Raw genomic sequence first — 21027 nt, forward strand, 5'->3', positions numbered from 1 at the left:
AGTAGAGCCAGGTTTGGAGGAGATGTAGAGCTGGGTGTCGTCGGCATAGCAGTGGAAGTGTATGTTGTATTTCCTAAAAATGTGTCCGAGGGGGAGGAGGTAGATGATGAAGAGAAGGGGCCCCAGGACAGAGCCCTGGGGCACACCTGTGGTGATTGTTGTCACGGGAGAGGTGAATGATTTTAACCGGATGAACTGGGTGCGACCTGAGAGATATGAATGGAACCAGCTGAGGGGTAGGTTGGTGATGCCGATATTGGAAAGTCTGTCCAGAAGGATGGGGTGGGAGATGGTGTCAAATGCCGCACTTAGATCTAGCAGGAGGATGGAGACTGAACCAGCATCTGCTGCAAGGAGGAGGTCGTTAGTGATCTTGAGGAGGGCTGTTTCTGTGCTGTGGAGGGGACGGAAACCAGACTGGAGCTGTTCATATAAATTATTGCCGGACAGATGAGCATGGACTTGAGCAGCTACAGTTTTTTCAAGAATTTTGGAGATGAATGGGACGTTTGATATTGGTGCTCCTTCTCCTTTGAGAATATGACAGCAACAGCAGAACCAGAGGTTCAGGCCCTTTTTATGTTTTCCTTTCTCCCTTTTAAACCCCTCATTTTGAGTAAGCCTCCCTTTTTTCTTGATCTCCCCCAAATATTTACTCAAAAATCTAGATGGGAAAGCCTTTGACAATTTGGACCGATGAACTGTGACCTGTTACGCTGCTCGCACATCGGCTAAAAGACACACATGCAGCCTTCACACCACCTCACTTTCTGTCCTTTCAACCTTTGCTCGATTATGTATTGTGCTCCTGATTATTATGCGATATACGTGATTTTTTTAGATCGTATCAACAAGAAACACCTCTCATATCGAAGCTTATTAGAGGTATAAAAACCACAGATGAGAAACATTTCTAAAACATACCTAACTTGATTTTAAACTGTATTTTTGAGCAAAACCAAAGATCGGTAATAAGGTGCATAAAACAAAAGTGCACAAAGATAAAACCAGATCAATTTTGTGCAAAGCAAAATACCAGTTATAAATATTTTTTTGCACTTTTTAGACCAAACAGTTCTAGAAGCTCTTTTACTGTAGGTTCTAGACAAATTTCAACTGTTATTAACTATATTCAACTATATTTTTAACTCCTTGGAGTTTATTAATGCAAATATGCATCAAACTACTTCTCCAAACTAATCTTATTGTAGCATCTATTGAAATCAAAATCATTAGTTATTTTTTTTTTCTTTGCTGGAAATAAATTCTGGAGTCAAGAGGTTAAAGACTGACTTTGATGAAAATGATGTTTTTGGTGTTTTTAACATGTTCTTGTAGCATTTTCTCATGATATGAAATAGTATAAGATTAAAACTGCGTTTCTGAGTATTTCTTTTTTCAAATTGTAATGGATCAGGAGCAGATAAAAACCCGCCAATTGAAAAAGTTCTCAGTTGTGACGCAGAGACTGATGGGTAAACCAAAGTCTCCCTGCTTCATTCCATTCTGACACATTCACTTGCAGACAGATAGATCGATCCACGTCTTTGTTTTCCCCGTCTGAGCTGGCATCTGGCTCAGAACTGTATGGCTGAATGGCTCCAACATTGCTTGCCATTTTTGTCGCAGCAATAATGTTAGCTTGGGGTTGTGAGGGACTATAAGCTAGTGGGAGAGTGTAAATAAAGGGATAATGAGATATCAGCAGAAAGTTACTTCTGCGCCTACAGTCCCCTCCACAACTCTGATGTGAATTCCTAATGAACTACTGCTGCTCTGCAGAAACTATGACTGAGAAAATGACACAGGCTTTTTAACCTTGGCTAAAAACTGCATAATCAAAAATAAAAGACCACTGCTATAGATAAAAATATGGTTGGTGTGGATCTTTTAAGGTTAGGAATCCTCTGTTATATCTTGCAATGGTATCTTACTCTATGTGTGTTGTAGTGTGTAGACCAATAATCGTGTGCCTATTTGTGTTACTGCAAGCACCATGTATAAGGAAAAATGTACCTGTAAAATAAAAGATAACTTTTATTTATTCATGGGGTCAAAACTAGTAATATCTGAAATCGCTGATTCACATATTTCATACACTTTTCTTTTTTTTTTTTACCAATCTGCATCTTTTCATCCACCTTTAATTCCTGATTTCACTTGTGCGAGGTCATGGACTTTCCAGGACTTTTCTCATCTTAAATCACAGTGAAATTATGAATCCAAAGCTAATATTTTTAGATTTGTTGGTGTTTTGGACATCAATAATCTGTTGGATTACCGATTAGAAGGCAGATTGCATTATTTCATACAAACAGCTTTTTGTTGCCTAAATTGATTTTAAATCATTTCTTGTTTAACCACAGAGTTCTGATGTTTGAATAAATGTATGTTGTTATCGATTCTGTTTTTATTGAACTCGATAGCTTCTTGATTATAATATTTTTGTTTGAGATTACAAGAGAAGCTTCTGAGAGTATCAGAAATGGACTAGATGATTCGATTCTAACTTGGTAATATTGAAATAAACATGTGGACAAGACACTGGCTCATTGGGGACGATGGTGGAGTAACTCTGGATGGCCAGTATGCTGGTAAATAAAAGCAGCTTTGGTCCCAGACAAAAGCAAGGAGAGTTTACCACTTATTCCCCATCTCTACTGAAGATGTCAGTTGAAGGAGAAGGAAGGGGGATTATGGGAAGAAGAGTTATTTGGACTTTTTGAGAAAGTCCACGAGATTTGAAGAGTTTACTGTAGTTTTACGAAGAATCCCACCTGAAGCAAACTCATGAATAAAATCTTCTACCTCACTTACACATACATGTATGCTGGGTTGCAACATCACTCTACACACCGTTATCACTCAGGCCTTCACTTTGAACTATAGGCTAAATAGCCCACTTTTCTTCTCAGTCAATAACATTTTGCCTTTAAATTCAGGAATGGTTGTCTCTCTATGCATTCTAGATGTTAATCTCCTCCACCCCGTTCTTCACCTGGAGTTACGCTTTGGAGCAGTCTAACCACTATCAGCGTCTAGGCTCTTGAGTTCATACATCTATGATCCAAATTCATCCAAAGCATGCAAGACGTCATCGACACAGAGCCCTACAGCCAAAGCTCATGGTCTTCTTTCCTACACGTTTTTCTGAAACACAATAAATATTTTACTTGCATTCCTGACATCTCTCCTTATTGAAATGTAACTTGGAGCATGGTTGGGGAAAGAAGCTTGGTAGGCCACATGATCTTGAACAGAAGATAACATGGAAAGTGTAATCCAGTTTGGTGAAAACGGTAGTAATTCAAAGGCAGTAGCAATGGGTAACAGCTTCTGACAGCAATTTTGTTAAGGCTTCGATAATCAATGCAAGCCCTCAGTCCTCCGTATTTTCTCTTTACGAAGAAAGATCCAGCTGATGATGTAGAAGGTTGGATGAGTCTTCAACAAATTTTTGCTTCACTTTCATAACCTGACAAACAATGCAATTGAACCAAAGGAGATCAATGGTACAACCGACAGGTCTGTGGAGGGTTGGAGCAGTGGCTTTAGGCTTGTTAAATACCTCTTCCAACTCCAAGTATTGGAGAAGAGGCTTGGACTGAACAGGACACAATTTCTTCTGTTAAAGTTTCAGTGATTGTTCTGTAGCATACAGATCTGGGTTTAAGCAAGTCCCCAACACAAGATCTCTCTTCAAATCAATCAGTCTGTGGGTCATTGACCCTGAGGTACAAACATGTCAAGAAAAGAGGATTTAAAATCTCAATACCAACACATTACCGGTACTTCCTTAATTCTAATGATTTGAACAGAAACCAAATTGCATTGGATGTGAAACAAATCACTTACTATGTCTTTCCTTTCTGCTACTTTGACACACCAAATAAATTAATTTAATCAGTGAACTACAAACAGAAGGGAGTTTGTTTTAAAGTTATAGCCATCATTCATGTATCATGTCTGAAATTGAAACAAAAAACAGGATCTGACTCCTTTTCATTTCAAAGAAACCTACAATACCAGGATCCATAAGAGCTATGTGCAGATGTAAATTCAAACTGAATAAGCCTTCATTTTGGACTAAACACATAAAACATCTGGGGCATAATTGAAAAAAAAGTATGATTTATAATAGTGTTTAAACATGTCCAGTAATCTGGAGGGGGGAGATGGGTTGAAGTTTGTTGTGCCGGATATGCAGCTGCTCTTCCAAATGTTGGTTTTTGCTGTGTTTATTTATCTACTCAACCCACTCTGAGTTGACCCTAGAGGCAAATGTGGGGGCAGTCAAGTGTGCACATTTGGGCCCAGGCACAAACATACAGGTTTATCCCACTACTATGTTAAAGCACACCAACTAAAAATATCCTTCCAGAAAAACTTGGAAAATAGCGGCCTTGTGTAATGGATGAAGAAAGGGAGAGAGGAAGGAGTAACCCGTCCAACCCGCTTTCTCTTACCTCTCGACTACTGAAAGGCAGGCTTGTTCTGCCTGCAGTTCAGCATTAAATAACTTGACTCCACAAGGAGAAACTCTGAAACACGCCCAAAGTATAGCAATGGAAGTTTACATTTATTTACTTGATCTTTATATGTCAGTTAAAGACATTTTTTTGTTTGGATTCTTTTCAAATTTGCCAGATAACTGCACTGACATTGATGCTCATACAAGTTTTATTTTGTCCCGCAGCTGTACTGGATGGCAAGGAACATGTTGTTTTCTCAATTCTTCTTTCGCCACATACTCAAAACCTTACCAAAATTTGCACGCACCCAGCACCCAGTGAAAATGAATTTTTGACTTGGAAGTTTTAATATTATTATGGGATGGCCACAGGACCTACAGCTTGATGGTCGTTTTCAAATTTTTACCCAATATGTAAAAAAGAAAACCTTTTTTCGAGCCATCTTTCATGACATTTCACACAAATTCTGCAAGCCTAGATTTACAACCACCAAAGTTTTTTTGACCTTTGACCTTGGCAAAAGGCCTTAATCTTGACATTTTCGCCACCAAAAATAATCACTTTTAGCACCACCTACAAATTCAAACTCCTAGGGAAACTACTTGAGAAAGAATGTTGGATTTAGAAGTTGTAGATTTTCATCAACGGCGCTAGAATGGCGAGCTCCAGTGTTGCTCTTACATTTTTTATCAGAATATTGCGAAAATGTAATAGATGATTTGGTGACTCAAGCTGAATGAAACAAAATAAAATACAATTTGAATACATTAGGAATGTGGGCGTGGTCACCCCCAGGCAACCAGAACTTTAAAGTGTCGCTACGGAGACGACACCAACTTTCTGGGCACCATTTTGAAAAAAATGGCTTTTTTTTTATTAATCGTGATGTGCGTGTCAGACCAGAAGCTGAGGCTGACAAGAGCCAAAAAAAGATAAGAACACTATAAATTGCATACGTTAACATTACAATTTTTTGATCCATTCAAAGTTATTCTAAATAACTTTCCTGGACAGGGCCCACTCAATATTTTTATCAATATATGAATCTCAATCCTAGCCTGTCGTCATGTACCCACATTCTTCCCCTCTACAGTGAAATGCAGTTTGCCCACTCACAATAAAATGGGAAAGACAGGGATGGTATAACACCATTGCTAAAGAATTTTAAATGGGGGAAAGTTGGCTTCGTTCACCATCTCAGCCCTGCTAAATTCAGCCATGAATAATTCCAGACTGTGAAAAAAGAACCCACTTATCAATGCAAAACACTCGAATCACTGAACAAAATAGAAGGTGGACGTATATGCATTACTGTAACAGAGAAGCTTGAAATTTCAGCTTCATTAAACGGGGATTTCTGAATGTAAAATATACTCTGTTCAAAAGGCAAAGAAAAAAACATCATGTTGAACTTGATGGACTTTGACTACAATCAAATGCTATACAATCATTTTTTTTTACTTATGATCCCTATATCACAAATCCACACATAAACACTCGCACACACACTCACAGATACTCACAATGACCAATTAACGGAGGAAGACAGAGCTTCTTTCAATGGACTTCCCTGCTGTCATAGTGTCTGGTATGCGTTAGCCACAGACTCCAGTGGGATAACTGGATTCACAGTGTCCATATACATGCAAGTTGATGCATGAGCAGACTAACATAAATTCACACACACGCAACCCTCATAACAAGGAAAATATTTTAATGCAAACATCTAAATGTTTATTCATTTCTAAAATGTAGCATTAACTCAGACGTTTTGCCCCGATGTGCACGTGATTTTCTTTGTGGGTGAACATAGCAAAGTGCAATAATATGCACTATTTGGCTGAACACACAACAAATGAACTCATTTTTCAGTTTAACCTTGAAAACAGGTTTTGTTGAGGTTTGAGAATGTTGGTTATGTTTGAAAACTGCAACACATGTAGTTTTCCTCTATCAGTGTTGGCTAATCTCAATTTACAAAAACAGAAAACTATCATTTCTGTTCCACAACTTTCTGTTTGTTTTTATATCTAAATTGCTCAAAATAAAATGGAACATAGATTTTTCAAATCTGAGACATTTTATTTTGAAAGTTATCTCAGTATCTTAGTATCTTGAAGCTCATCAAGAGAATGCCAAGGGTGCGTAAAGAAGTAATCATATTAAAAGATGGCTACTATGAAGAACCTACAATATGACATATTTTCAGTTGTTTCACACTTTTTTGTTAAGTATATAATTCCACATGTGTTAATTCACAGTTTTGATGCCTTCAGTGTGACAAAAATTTTCATAGTCATGAAAATAAAGAAAACTCTTTGAATGAGAAGGTGTGTCCAAACCTTTGGTCTGTGGTGTATATATATATATATATATATATATATGTATGTATATATATATATATATATATATATATATATATATATATATATATATATATATATATATATATATATATATATATATATATATATATATATATATATATATATATATATATATATATATATATATATATTTGCTTTTTTGTTAATATCCCAAAGTGGTGCAAAGAAGAAAAGAGCTGGTGTGCTGTTAGTGAAAAGACCAAACCCACAATAAACAAAACTACGAGTGAAAAATGTTCCAAGTTTAATTGTCTTCATTATCTTCACTTGTCCAAAGACAAAGCTAACTCAGACAACAATTAAGTTGAAAAAAAGGACTTTGCTTTAGATTTAAAGCATTTTGATTAAGACCTAGCCAAAGGCATTTTCAGGTCCTGCTGCAGCACCAAATGCAAAATGCAGTACACAGAAATCATTTAAGACCTGTTGCGAATCAATCCCATTACCCCCAACACTTAAGTCTTTACAACATGCGGTCAGGATTGCATGTTAGGTTAGAAAGGCGCTCACCTGGGTTGACCTGTGACGTGACAGCAGCTAGCAGGTGGAAACAGCTGAGCAGGTGGAGGAGACTTTCAGACAGTTTCTTCATTCTTCAGTTTTTCTCTAAAAACATGATAAGAAACAGATGTCCAGCCTAAAAGAAAAGATGGAAACATTGTGTTAAAGCAATCTTTCAAACGTTTTTTTTTTTTTTTACCTCATAGGAAAAAAACAAACGTAATGGTAAAAGTAGCCCCAAAGCTGCATGGCGACCACTCTATTTGTATTTACCGTACTCAGGGAACCAAACAGTGGGTTTATGACAACATTTAACTGGAAGCCTGTTTTTATTTCAAGCCGTAAAAAAGCCCAATTTTTGGAACCTATCGGGGGATTTTCCATTTACTAGATTCTTTATCACTCTTTGAAAAAAAGCCCATAAAGCCACAGCGGTACTGATATTTCAGCATTTAACACTGTCTGTTCAGATCCAGAATAATTTATATTTTTTCTAATAGATTTCACAAAAAGAGCACTAATTGTTGCAGCAAATGGTAGGAATGCTGCGGAAGGAGACACTCGGGCGCTGAATCAGAGACATGACTTCAGCTGGACAGATGCTGTGCCAACAAGCCACCTCCAACTGACCACTCCATCCAGCAAAAATCCAGCTGAAACCAGTTTCTGTCCACATTTTGGATGAGAAGCTGTTTTCCAAAATAAGATGTGAACTTGTTGGTGTCTCTTTGAAAGTACTTTGATATTAGCATTAAGTTGTTAACGGTATGAGGGAAAACAAACAAAAGGTATTGTTTCTGCATATAAGGATCAAATGTAATCATTTAAAACTTGTTTTAAACGTGTTTTACACCAACATGATTTGAGTGTCTCAGTGAACATGAAAAAGGTGTTCACATTTTGCTGTGGGCATGGAATATTTGGAGTAGACGTGCATTTGGAGGGAGGCAAAAAAACTTCCAGATGTCAAAGTGTATATTAAAAAGGGATGTGTAGCTAATATCCAGATAGGAGAGAGAGCGCAGACTCTGTATTCAGGACTTTCTTTATTGTGACTTCGTGCTTGATCTTGTTTTTTCTGCCACTTCCTGCGGTCTTGTGTTACAGCCATTGACTCCCACTGAGACGCTTTCACCGAGCTCACTTCCTGTTGGGTTTTCATTACTGATGAAACACAAACACCTGATGGCTTGTGTGTTTTTGGAGTCAAAGATATGTTTACTGTTTACCGTGCAGTGAAGTATGAGGGGCCGTATAAGACATTATTTATTCTGAACCATTCACATTCATACATTCTTGCTCTCACAGTCATATATACTCTCTTTCGCATACATATATTCTCTTACGCATCCATATATTCTCTCTCTCACATTCATACATTCTTGCTCTCACAGTCATATATACTCTCTTTCGCATACATATATTCTCTTACGCATCCATATATTCTCTCTCACATTCATACATTCTTGCTCTCACAGTCATATATACTCTCTTTCGCATACATATATTCTCACTTGCACATCCATATATTCTCTCTCTCGCATGCATATATATTCTCTTATGCATTCATATATTCTCACTTGCACATCCATATATTCTCTCTCTCGCATGCATATATATTACTTTACACATACATACATTCTCACTCTCATTGTCACTCTTAAAAAAGAATGTATGTATGTGAAAGACAAGTATATATGAACGTGTGAGGAAGAGTTTATATGTGTGTGTGAGAGAGGAGTATGCATGAAACGGAAGTTACTTTGCATGAAAAGGAAGGCACTTTGAATGAAAAGGAAGGCACTTTGAATGAAACGGAAGGCAGATGATTTCTCGTGCTCTGATTGGACGAGAGGCCGCCACCTCCCATTTTGAACAGACGCTAACACGAACCAATAAGAAGGCCATCGGAACCTTAAGAAATATTTTATCTTCACCTCAAGTGGTCACAAATCTGTCTGCATCTCTAGAGACACAAAGGAATGTCTCAAATACCAATAATGGTAATAGAAGTGCCACCGAAACAGAAAATCCGTATCCACCTTATTCCTAGCCCCCATGAGCCTTTGCGTGAATTATGGGCGACACTTCCTGTAGACGCTGGAACACGCATTTACATTAAAACAAATTCCTCTTGTTTTCGATCCATAACTACATATAAATGTGGGAAAACCAGCTGTCATTTCTTAAAAAAGGCAACGGTGAGGTGGAGATGAAATATTTGTTAAGGTTCCGATGGCTGCAGGACCCCCGTGGCTACTTCTTGCCGGTTCGTTTTTTAAAAAAAATAAACTTTATTAACAATATCTTGCACATACAAAATACCAAACACAAAACTCCACTGTGTGCAAAATACAATCTTCACGTTCGCCATGAGAATGAACAAAAAAACATAATGATAACCATGTAAAACAGGTTATGCAAAAAGAAAACAAAAATAATAAGGCAAAGGAATCTGTTAAAGTTTCAGGAGAGACCATGTTTCAACTGTTCTGACAGCTTTTTTGTTAGTGGAAGATTTAATACTGTTCACATACAAAACCATTTCTTTCTGAAAAACATAAAACACGGTTTTTTTGTTGGCATATTTACACTTGTGTATAAAGTATTTAGCCATAATTATAAGTAAATTAACTACATATATTTTTTCTGCATTAAGTCTTTCTTGTGTAAAATATCCAAAAATAATATGCTCGTAAAATAATCTATAATCTTCACATAGATGAGTTCTTATAAAATGTATCACATCTTTCCAAAATAGTTGAGTGAAAGAGCAAAACCAAAAAAGATGAGGCACAGTTTCTGGTGAGGAATGACAGAATGAACAGTTTATGTCCAGATCTTTTTTAAACTTAGTAAAGAAATGTTTCACTGGATAAAATTTGTGAAGAATTTTGAAAGAAATTTCTCTGATTTTATTGGTGATGAAATACTTTTGTGGCAGGGTCCAAACCTTTTCCCACTGAATTCTACATCCAAAGCTGTTCCAGTATGAGATAACATACGGTTTTGTGGCAATCTCATTTTGAAACAGAGAACGGATACTTTGATTATTCCTGCTAGCTGAAAAACATACCTTTCCACACCACAAGTCTGTTAATTTGGGATTTCTTGCTTGTTCATGTTAGCGTCTGCACTGTAATCCCTAGCGAGTTGACTGAACTTAAAAATTATTTTGTAACAGATTACGCAACAGTTTAGTTATATTATTAAAACTTTTAAGTTAACATTTATTAAAATTCATATTGTCAGTTGGCTTACATTTGTATTATTTCATATAAAAAATATTAAGATTCCTCAACTTATAAAAGAGAGATTATTTACTTAAAGTTTTTAATATTTTCCAACTAAAAAACGCTTTAACTAACTATATTTTTATATTACTCAACTCATAAAATATGTAAAATTCACTCAAATGCTTTATAAATTCTTTAACTCATTAAATGTGTAGCATTGAAAATATTTAAAATTCTTCAGCTTAAAATGTATTCTAAACAGAGATATTGATACTGCCCCACTACATTTTAAAGGCTAACATTGATAAAAACCAACAAACGTGAAGGCCACACAATAGTGATTGCTTAATACACTTTTTTTAATTGCTCTTTAAAAAAAAGCACAAATATTAAGAGGATGAAGAAACAATAAGTGCAATAAAACTGCATTATAAGAGTGCCACACAACATATTGACAAAAAGAGTTGGTTTTGTATTTTACGGCAGAAAAAGCAAATGATCACAACAAAACACATTAGTTACATAACACTTAAACCAACAAATAGTCCATTCTGGAAGACTCACTCAACGAAACATTCTTCAGCGTCAATAAATGTCCTTTCAGTGGTTTGCTGTCCTCAAGGCTCAAGACAGCATTCTGAATAAATATGAAGGCAAGTTCAAGTTTTTTGGGGTGCTGTAGGTCCAGAGCATAGATGTCCCCGAAGAGTTAGAAGAGATTAGTCAGCCAGATGTGTGGGACCACTGACGGCAGCATCAGGAGCATCACCACGACAACTGAGAAGATACCCACAGCAGTGTCTGTGAGGTCTGGTATTCTGGAAAATACAAAACAAAAAACACAGATGAGTTCAGACCCTCAAAGATATTCATCACACTAATGTCCAAAACTGACATTCCTGCCATCTGTCAATGGGAATCTTTTCATTCCAACATTCTGTTAGCTTTTAATCAACTGGCTATGATGTTTTAAGGACCAACTCCAATTAAAATTGTGTTTTTAAAAAGTTCTTTAGCATTTTTCTGAAGGAGGACATTTATAAAATAATTTAAGACTAAAGCTTCATTTTTCTTTATTCGAATAATGATGGATCAGGAGCAGAAAAGGTAAACGAAAAGGTTCCCACTCCTTCCAATCAGGAGTCCCTGATGTTCGCCTTTCATCTTCCGTCTCAGTTTTAAAACCATTTAAAAATATCACTCAGTTTACAAACTACAAACAATTGCCCTATTTATTATGTCACTCAATAAAATCTCAATCAATATTAAAGGATTAGTGAAAACCATTGACAGGGAGTCGTGTGCACTTACAGTACAGTTCTTGAAGAAGTTGGAGGCATCTTCATGCAGATAAACAGGAAGTGCAAGGAGGACAAGTGCCCGTCTCATGTTCACGTCACGCTGGTCCTAAAAGAATAAAAAGAAATATCCATTACCTTTGAATCAAATGCAGAGCAAACACTTCCAATATTTACTTAAGGAACTTTAAGAAATAATAAAATGATACCTTTTCTAGATGTCTATTTCTAGTAAGAGGACAATACAGTGTTTATGTCATGATCCACTTCAGGTCAAAGACCCAAAGTCATTTTTAAGGCAAGTTACACCGTGGCTTCTTACAGCTGTTTACAAATGATTTGTTATCCGTTTTTGAATTATGCACATTAGAAATTCACCTGGAGGTCATAAATCCTAACCAAGCTGGCCAGTTCCTGTCTGTTTTGGTGGACTTGGTCTCAGAAAAGGGCAGCTTTAAGTTACACAAACATGTTAAAACTGCACAATTTCCTCTGACTGCATCTACTCTACATAAATCCATTTCAGATCTTGACAGATGAGTTTTCATGGTTTCAAATGATGGAATGGTGCTAATGCAACATCATTTTATTATTGTAATATACTGTCATAAAGACATGACAATATTCCAAAGTGTCTCCACATACATGGCAGTGGAAACACTTTGGAATATTGGCTATGTAGTACTGCAGTATTATATGTAGTACTGCATAGTGCCAAAGTAACAGAACACAACTTGCACCTCCATTCCATTGTGCCACCTTCAGCCTGCAATCTAAATATGTTTAGTTAAATTGTAAATAATTTCAGCTCTATTTAGACCTTTGGCTAGTTAAAATGTGCATAAATGTTTCCATGCTGCCGTATAAATCTAATAATGGTAATAGTTCAGGATGAATGTATTAAATAAGTATAAAACTCACCCACTGACAGGTCTTTTCTGGTGAAATGGTGACTTTCTGGTGAACTTTCTGAAGTTCAGTATCTGAAAAAGTCCAAAAGAGATTTTTCAATGTTAAAAAATGTTTCAATTATATTCTGATCAAAAAACATTTATTGCACTACACAACCTATTGCATTTTTTGTTTTTTTAAAATAGCTCTAGACAAATAACAGACAAGTTACCTCGCTGGCCTTGGCGTCTACCTGGAGGTGAAACACTGAACACTCTGTAGTTCGGTACCTGAACACAACACGAGCACGTTGATTTATTTATTTTTACAAAAACCTTTTTTATAATGGAGATCAGTGATTTATAAAAGCTTAAAGCTGCATTCAAAACCGAAGGCTTCCATGTAGCAACCAGGCTTAAAACTGTTGGCGGTAGCTCCTCCCACACAACCGTTAGAGGCTTTGAGTGACATTTTTGGACAAATGTCCAGCAGCAAACTTTAGCCACAGACAGAGGCCTCCAACGCGAATTTCACACGCGGATCACGTTTAGTGTGATTGCAGCATAACAGATCATTTCTACCTACCTCTGAAAAAAAAAAAAACCTCATCACTGTCGTAACTTACGGGCAGAAATGCATTTTGGGTTTGGCTCGCCATATACGTCTGCTAATATGACAAACTAATCATGTATGCATTGCCACATTAAGCTCTAAAACAATCGTAACACACATATGTTTAAACAACAGTAAACCACATTTACGGTAGTATAAGAGCATTCTTAAAGCATTCATTCAAAATAAACCATGAACGATACTTACCAAATTAAATCAGGGCTGAAGGCAAGACGGCACCATCAGCGATGAGGCGGATGAAAAAAAAAACCCGAGGTTGGGGCGTCTTGAAGCGGGACGAAATCGCAACGCTTTGCAGAAAAATAAAATGCTCGACTTTCAATTTCAAACGTCGCATACTCGCATTCGGCAAATCCAACATGGCCACCTGAGCTAACGTAGAGAAAACGAAAGACCCTCCCACCAGTACGTGATGACGTCATGACGCTACTTCAGGGATCTTAAAATTTTTGAGTGCTAGATACAAATAAGCTTTAAAATATTTAGCACTGTTAAGTTAAATTTGAAAAAATCTTGATAGAGCTTAATACTTTATAGTTGAATCAACTACAAAATGACATTTAAGTTGTGTAACCTTAATAGTTATGAGTCAGTACAAGTGATAGGGTTTAGAGTGTGTTCAAAATGGGAGGTGGCGGCCTCTCGTCCAATCAGAGCACGAGAAATCATCTGCCTTCCGTTTCATTCAAAGTGCCTTCCTTTTCATTCAAAGTGCCTTCCTTTTCATGCAAAGTAACTTCCGTTTCATGCATACTCCTCTCTCACACACACATATAAACTCTTCCTCACACGTTCATATATACTTGTCTTTCACATACATACATTCTTTTTTAAGAGTGACAATGAGAGTGAGAATGTATGTATGTGTAAAGTAATATATATGCATGCGAGAGAGAGAATATATGGATGTGCAAGTGAGAATATATGAATGCGTAAGAGAATATATATGCATGCGAGAGAGAGAATATATGGATGTGCAAGTGAGAATATATGTATGCGAAAGAGAGTATATATGACTGTGAGAGCAAGAATGTATGAATGTGAGAGAGAGAATATATGGATGCGTAAGAGAATATATGTATGCGAAAGAGAGTATATATGACTGTGAGAGCAAGAATGTATGAATGTGAGAGAGAGAATATATGGATGCGTAAGAGAATATATGTATGCGAAAGAGAGTATATATGACTGTGAGAGCAAGAATGTATGAATGTGAATGGTTCAGAATAAATAATGTCTTATACGGCCCCTCATACAGAAGTGACCTTTGCTTCAAACCTTTCCAAAAGACAAAAGGTGGTGTGTTTGAGGGATTTAGCTCATTTACTGCAAAAACATACGTTGTCACACCACATACCCACTAAAAGTCATGGCACAACACTGAGATAAATGCCAGTCATTTGTAATTACTGAAAATAAAGGAATACTTTTCCTCCAAAATTTTTTATTTGGGGGGTATTTTAAACTTAAGAAAGGGAGAAAACAATTATCTTAAACTGAAAACCAGATTTAAAAGAATGAAGGTTCTGATTTATAACTCAGATAATGTGTTAACTGATGCAGCCTTTTTGGTCAAAATCCTTTCTTTTCTATATCAAAGGTAATCATTGGTTATTCTGTTGTCAGTGACAGATTGACCAATCTCGACTCTGCATTGAAATGACACTTTAGGGGTTTTATAGCAGATTCTGCATATTTGACAAGACCAGAATGTGAAGAGATTCAAGTGATGTTTTCCTTTTGCCAGGTCCAGCTATAAGGTTTCAAAGGGGGTAAAACTGATAGATTCCTCAAAGATCATGTCCTTAGTTTTAAAAAGTATTTTAAATACCTTTGGCCACTATTGAAAAAAAAATCACTGCCACGATTTAAGACAAATCCTTATAGTTTCACATGGAAAGGAAGCATCAATTCACCAACTTAAATGCACAATGCATTATGGAGTTAGGAATGACAGTGATGGGTATTTGTGGTTTTCTAATTGTATTTCATATTTTGTAAAATTATTTTTCAGATTGCATGTTGTTATCAAAAATCAAAATCCATTCTTTTTTCCTTTTCTTTTTACAACTCAACTGTTTGAATCAACAACTAGAGTTCTTTTATTGTTGTGGGAATAGATTGTAACAACACTTTTCCACTGAAAGGTTTTATTTCTTAGCCACTGAAGAAACTATACACTTAAAGAATCACATAAATGCCTTATTTATTTGTTTTTACAATATATACGAAGTAGAGACATTGGGGTAAAAATAGCTTGGAAGTGTGTACTGTCTAATATTTAAGGAAATAGTATGTAATGCACATAGATTGTAGTAAAATTAAATTAAAAAAGGATTTGATGCGTGTTCACTCCTGTTTGAAATGAACAATGTTCTTCTGTACTCTGTGGCAGCAACGAAAGTTTGGTCAGCAGTGATGGAAAGGCAGATGTTGACAGCAGGAAAAATGTCCTCATGCGCGTTCACTTGTTGTTTTTTACAAATCCTCTGAAATTCTGAAGAAATCAACAGTTAGTAACCATCGGTTTATTTTTTCCTATCCTTTTAATGTATTAAACTTACATGAAAAATAAAAATGCAATCAAAGAATGGATCGTATTCTATTTCAATAGACCATAGCTAGTTATTATTGTACTTTTTTTAGTGCCAAATCAACTTTTTGAGCTTTTAAGTGTATTGTATTGTTAATTCCTCACAATAAGTGGTATTCACACATTTCTGAGCATTCCTCTAAAACCCCTGCGCTCTGAGCACCAGCCCCTCCAAATCCACGAAAATGAGCGGGTTCTAACATTATGATGTAGACCAATGAGGGCAGCCCCTTCCAGCCCCTTCCCTCTGCACTGCCACCGCCTTCAGGCTAACACAAACACACACACACACACACACATTCTCCATGGAGCTAGCAGTGATTGGAAAAAACGCATACATTTTATATGCTCAATATGCACATCCATCTTTGAAAAGTTTGGATGTCGTTTGTTTTTGTGGGCGAAATACAGACATGCTGTAGGTTGATGTCATGAATTGGGTGCCACCCACAAGGACAGAAAGGCGGAGCCTCGGAGATTTAGTCGTCTTACTTTCAGGTTAGAAAATGAGCTTAGGAAATAAATCATATTTCATATTAAGGTTGTTCTTGTACCAAAGGTAATATATGATCATATGTATAAATACAGTTTATTATAAAGTTTAAGAAAAGAAGAAAAGCATGATATAGACCCTTTAAAGTCCTGTGATCGCTTTAGATTCTTCATATCTCTGGAAATTGTTTTTTTTAAATCAAACTGCAGACGTGATGTAAAAACAATATTGTTATGAAAGAGATGGTTGCAATTCTTATAGTTTTTTTTATAAAAAATTAACCAAATTTTTTACAGGTTGAAAAGAAATACTTAGTCTTTGTAATAAGTTAGAGTAAATATAATATCTCTTCCTTTGTGGTCTTCAATAGATCATCATGTTTTTGATTTGATTTGATTTGAAATGGTTTATTTCAAGCAATCAAATAGGAGTAATACACACAAAAGCAATATAATCATCAGTTATACATTCATACAGTAACTAATCAAACTTAGGATAATTAGACATAATTAATAAAAATTGCTTGAAAGGGAGTGGAAAGAAGCGAACTTATATAATCCCACCCCGTTATACTATAACCATTTTATTACATGATTTATCAATATCCGGTTCCTAGGTTTTATCAGACAGAATTAAGAATCATAAGGTATCAATAAAGCACGTGCCAAAGATGAAATTACTTAAGTACTACGTCAAAAATAACTTTAGAAATCAACATGGCAAATGCAGCATCTGAAATATATGCAAATTATGTTACTTTTAAAAGTCATTCATATGCTTTAAAACATAATACTATACCAGTAAAATAGACACAACACTGTTTCAGGAGTTATCATAGCAAAATTTCATCAAGTATCAAAAGTTAAAAACATGTGCAAAATTATGCTACATTAGGAAAGATTTTTGAATCATTTTATCAATTTTAGGAGCTAGTGAAGTAATATCATCAAAAGTCAATCAATTTAACAATTTTCAATAAGTGATTAATCATTTGTTTTACTTTTAAATTTTTTTTCTTTTTTTTTTTTATAATAAGGTAATGCTGTAAGGAAAAAAATTAAAAGGGTCCACAATCTGTCGATTGTCCAAGGTTGGTATTTCTTCTTTTACTGATAACAGCTGATCTTCTGGGTTCAAAACAGTTTATAGTTCTCTTCGATATTATGTCTGCAGACATTAGATTCAGGTCCATATCCTTCTTCAGCTGATATCAGCTGCGGTGAAAGTTGAGGTCAAGTTGTCTGCAGGTCAGAACTCTCTGCTGTTATTCAGGTGGCGTCAGACTTATGGAGAAAGTGAAGATTCCAGGTGTCATATTTCTTGAAATTATTTGGCTCTTTGATTTATTACTCCACGTTGATTCAGACGACCGTGATCAAACACTTCTCAAAGTCCTTCATGGTGTTCACAACCATAACCTTGGTGCGGTCCTCTGGACCGAGCGGTTTGACATAAATCCTGCAGCCTTTAACCCAAGTGTTCTCAATCTGCTTACGCTTCCTGAGAAGCCGTGCATGTTTTGAGATTTCAGCATTCCTTCTGGTCAGATGGTCGTTCAGATAAGCAGCCGAACCTTTCAGGTTTTTGCGTTGATTCATCAGAGCTAGCTTGTGTTTGTGATTCACAAACCTGATGAGGATCGCTGGTTTATCCGTCTCCTTTCTCTTGGGGAGCAGGTGGCAGGTCTCGATGGTATTGAGATCCAGGGAAATCCCTTTAGATGTGAGAAATGAATGTATTTGCTGCTCCAGCGACGCGTCGATCTCCGTATTAGCACTGCTAGCTACGCTAGCGCTAGCATTAGCAGCGCTAGCTCCAGCTGAATTCAGCTTCGCTCGAGGCTTGATTGGTACTCCAGTGAGAATGACATTATTCATCCTTACTTGCTGTTCCACATCGTCCAGTCTTTTCTCCAGAATCTCGACCCGGTTTTCTCCCTGCTCGTTTTGAGCCCGAAATCTTCGGAACTCTTCCATCATCTCCCAGAGTGGCGTTAGTTTAGCCGACACTTGATCCATAAAACTTTTCAGCGTTTCTTGAATAATGTCAAGAGATTTTTTGAGCTCTTCATATTCCTGGGGTTTCTTCGGGGGCATGGTCAGCTCTCTTTTTGGAGAAAATCAACTTCTTAAGTAATTTGAAGATAGTATCCGCAGAGAGCCGCGACCACGCGTCCTGCCTTAACCCCGGAACACGGAATAGAATCATGTGAGAATAATATTATTATAAACACTTCTTCAATGTGCTACAAATTCCTTCACATTTAAATTCTGGCACAATTTGAAAGGAAGAGACTCTTCATGAAAGCCAACACCAGCACAAATAACCGACGAAACTTCTAAAAACCAAAAAGGGAACAGAAAATAAACAGAGAGAAAAAGGCCTAAAAAGAATCAAAATAAAAGCCTTCAAACAGAGTCGTATGTTACAACAGATCCTGGAATGTACCAGAGAACAGATTTCATTCATTTCATCAAAAATAAAATTTAATGGTTGAAAGTTGTCTAGTGAAAAAAAAGCTAAATATCTGTAGAGAAAATTTAGAAGACTGGAAGAAACTCTGAGGACTGAAAAACAAAGGAAGAGAGTCTAACAGTTTGTATTTAAATTTGAATTTTGACACAGATAAGGCACGATGCTATGTTAATGGAAATGCATTAAACCAGGAGCCGCTGTTTTGCAATTTAATTTGAATTTTGACACACAAAGAACATGGCATTTTAAAACCCAATAGATTTTAAGTTACTATATAATGAATTTATAGCAAACCATATATTGCAATATCATTTTTTAATACTGTAAATTGCTAAATATATTGTCATTTGAATAATGACATCAGAAACCCATGACAATTTAAAAAGCAATGATATTTTGAAAATTGTCATTGAATTGTCTATAGCAATATGCATTTTTAAATTTCATGATCAAATCTCACATTGAATTGTCAATTGTGAATTCCACATTACTTTGAATTATGATTAAAAAATCTTTCGTAGAAACATTTGTACACATACATATATTATTAAATTGTGTTTTGTTCATTTTGAAAATTATTTTTTTATATTTCTAACAAACTGTGGTTTTCATTCATTCATTCATTCATTCATTCTAATCCGTTTGTTCCCTTCTGGGGTCACGGGGCCCACTTGCGGGCGAAGGCAGGGAACACCCTGAACAGATCGCCAGTGTATCGCAGCAAATTGTGGTTTTACATTGGAAAATACAAAATTGTTTTAGGTTTGAGGTTATGTCTAAACCTCATGAAGGGATTATTATCACACCCGAGCGTTCAGGAGAACCGCAGGTTTTAGTTTAGTTTTGTCAGGCTAGACATATGGATGTTATGACAATAAGTTACAAATTTTAATAATCCCACAAACTTCCTGCCTCTTAAAACACATTTATGCATAATCCCAATTTTACAATGAGTTGTGTAAAATGTGGCAGCCAAGATTTTAGGTTGCACAACAGAAAAAATGGAAGTTGTGTGAAAAGTGAACGTGAACACATAAACAGCACGTATCACTTTCCCAGATGGAGACGTGCTCCTTGCAGCACAGCAGCCAACATGCATATCGGGTTAAAAAGGACATCAGTGCTCTGTTAATTCAATTCAATTCAATTTTATTTGTATAGCCCAAAATCACAACAACAGTCGTCTCGATGGGCTTCGAAGTAAAACATGAACTCAAAAGGATCACGAATACAAAGAGTTCCTAACTGTTAGGTTCCTAACTCTAGCAATTGAAGCTGTAAAACAGACAAACACTTAGTTAGTAAAATAAATAAGACAATTTAAGTAACTGACATTTGCACAGCTTTTTGAATCCCTCTGAAGCAAAATATTTCTGGACAAAATGATTATTATCTTGAATTTCTACATGTTGATGGGGGGGGGGGGGGGGGGGGGGGTGCTAATCCACATACATGATGTCAGATCCCTCCAGGCTGGGCTGTTTTCATGAAGTGGTCAAGATTTTCAGAGAAACCACAAGCCACTAAAAAATGTGCACACATTTTATCATCCTGCATGAATCCCATGGCCTGTAAGGATTTTAGTCTTTAGCAACATTTCATTTCACGTTTATTCTTTTCTGTGTCCAGGTTTGGTGTTTTTCTGTCACGGTCACACCAGGTCGAAGTGGCTAATCATCAACAGCTGTCTACAGTTTGGTCAATCCTTTCTTAGTGTATGTCAGTGTCTGGTTTCTAGTTCATTTGCTGCTTTCTTGCTCTTTTTGTTTCTTTGTTTGCTCGTTTGAAGTTCAGATATTTGGTCAGGTTTTTGTTTTTTCACTGTAGCATAAAGTTCCAGCCGTCCAGTGGGTCTCCTGACAAGTACAACACATCAAACAAAGTTCAAATCTGCACAAGAGCAAGAGTCCATCGTTTTAGCTATTTGTCCGAATCTGTGATGGCTTGAGTTTACCGTAGATTTATGTAAGAAATTAAAACGAGTCCCTTATTGTTTACTTTGTTACATGGACCTAAAGTTGATGTTAATAGAAAGCAATAAACAATCT

At 36.3% G+C, this 21027-nt stretch overlaps 1 protein-coding gene across 2 annotated transcripts in view; it reads right to left on the minus strand.

Moving 5' to 3' along the window:
* The window catches only part of ddr2 (discoidin domain receptor tyrosine kinase 2), a 40663-nt gene that overhangs the window by 14393 nt on the left and 5243 nt on the right, over positions 1–21027 (minus strand). For both annotated transcript variants that reach the window (XM_023954475.1, XM_023954476.1), the window contains one exon: positions 7370–7496. In XM_023954475.1, coding sequence (XP_023810243.1) covers positions 7370–7451 — 82 coding nt within the window. In that variant the 5' untranslated portion in view covers positions 7452–7496. The remainder of the gene's footprint in view (positions 1–7369; positions 7497–21027) is intronic.

This window comes from Oryzias latipes, chromosome 4 (genome assembly GCF_002234675.1).
Source record: "Oryzias latipes chromosome 4, ASM223467v1".
NCBI classification, from domain to species: domain Eukaryota; kingdom Metazoa; phylum Chordata; class Actinopteri; order Beloniformes; family Adrianichthyidae; genus Oryzias; species Oryzias latipes.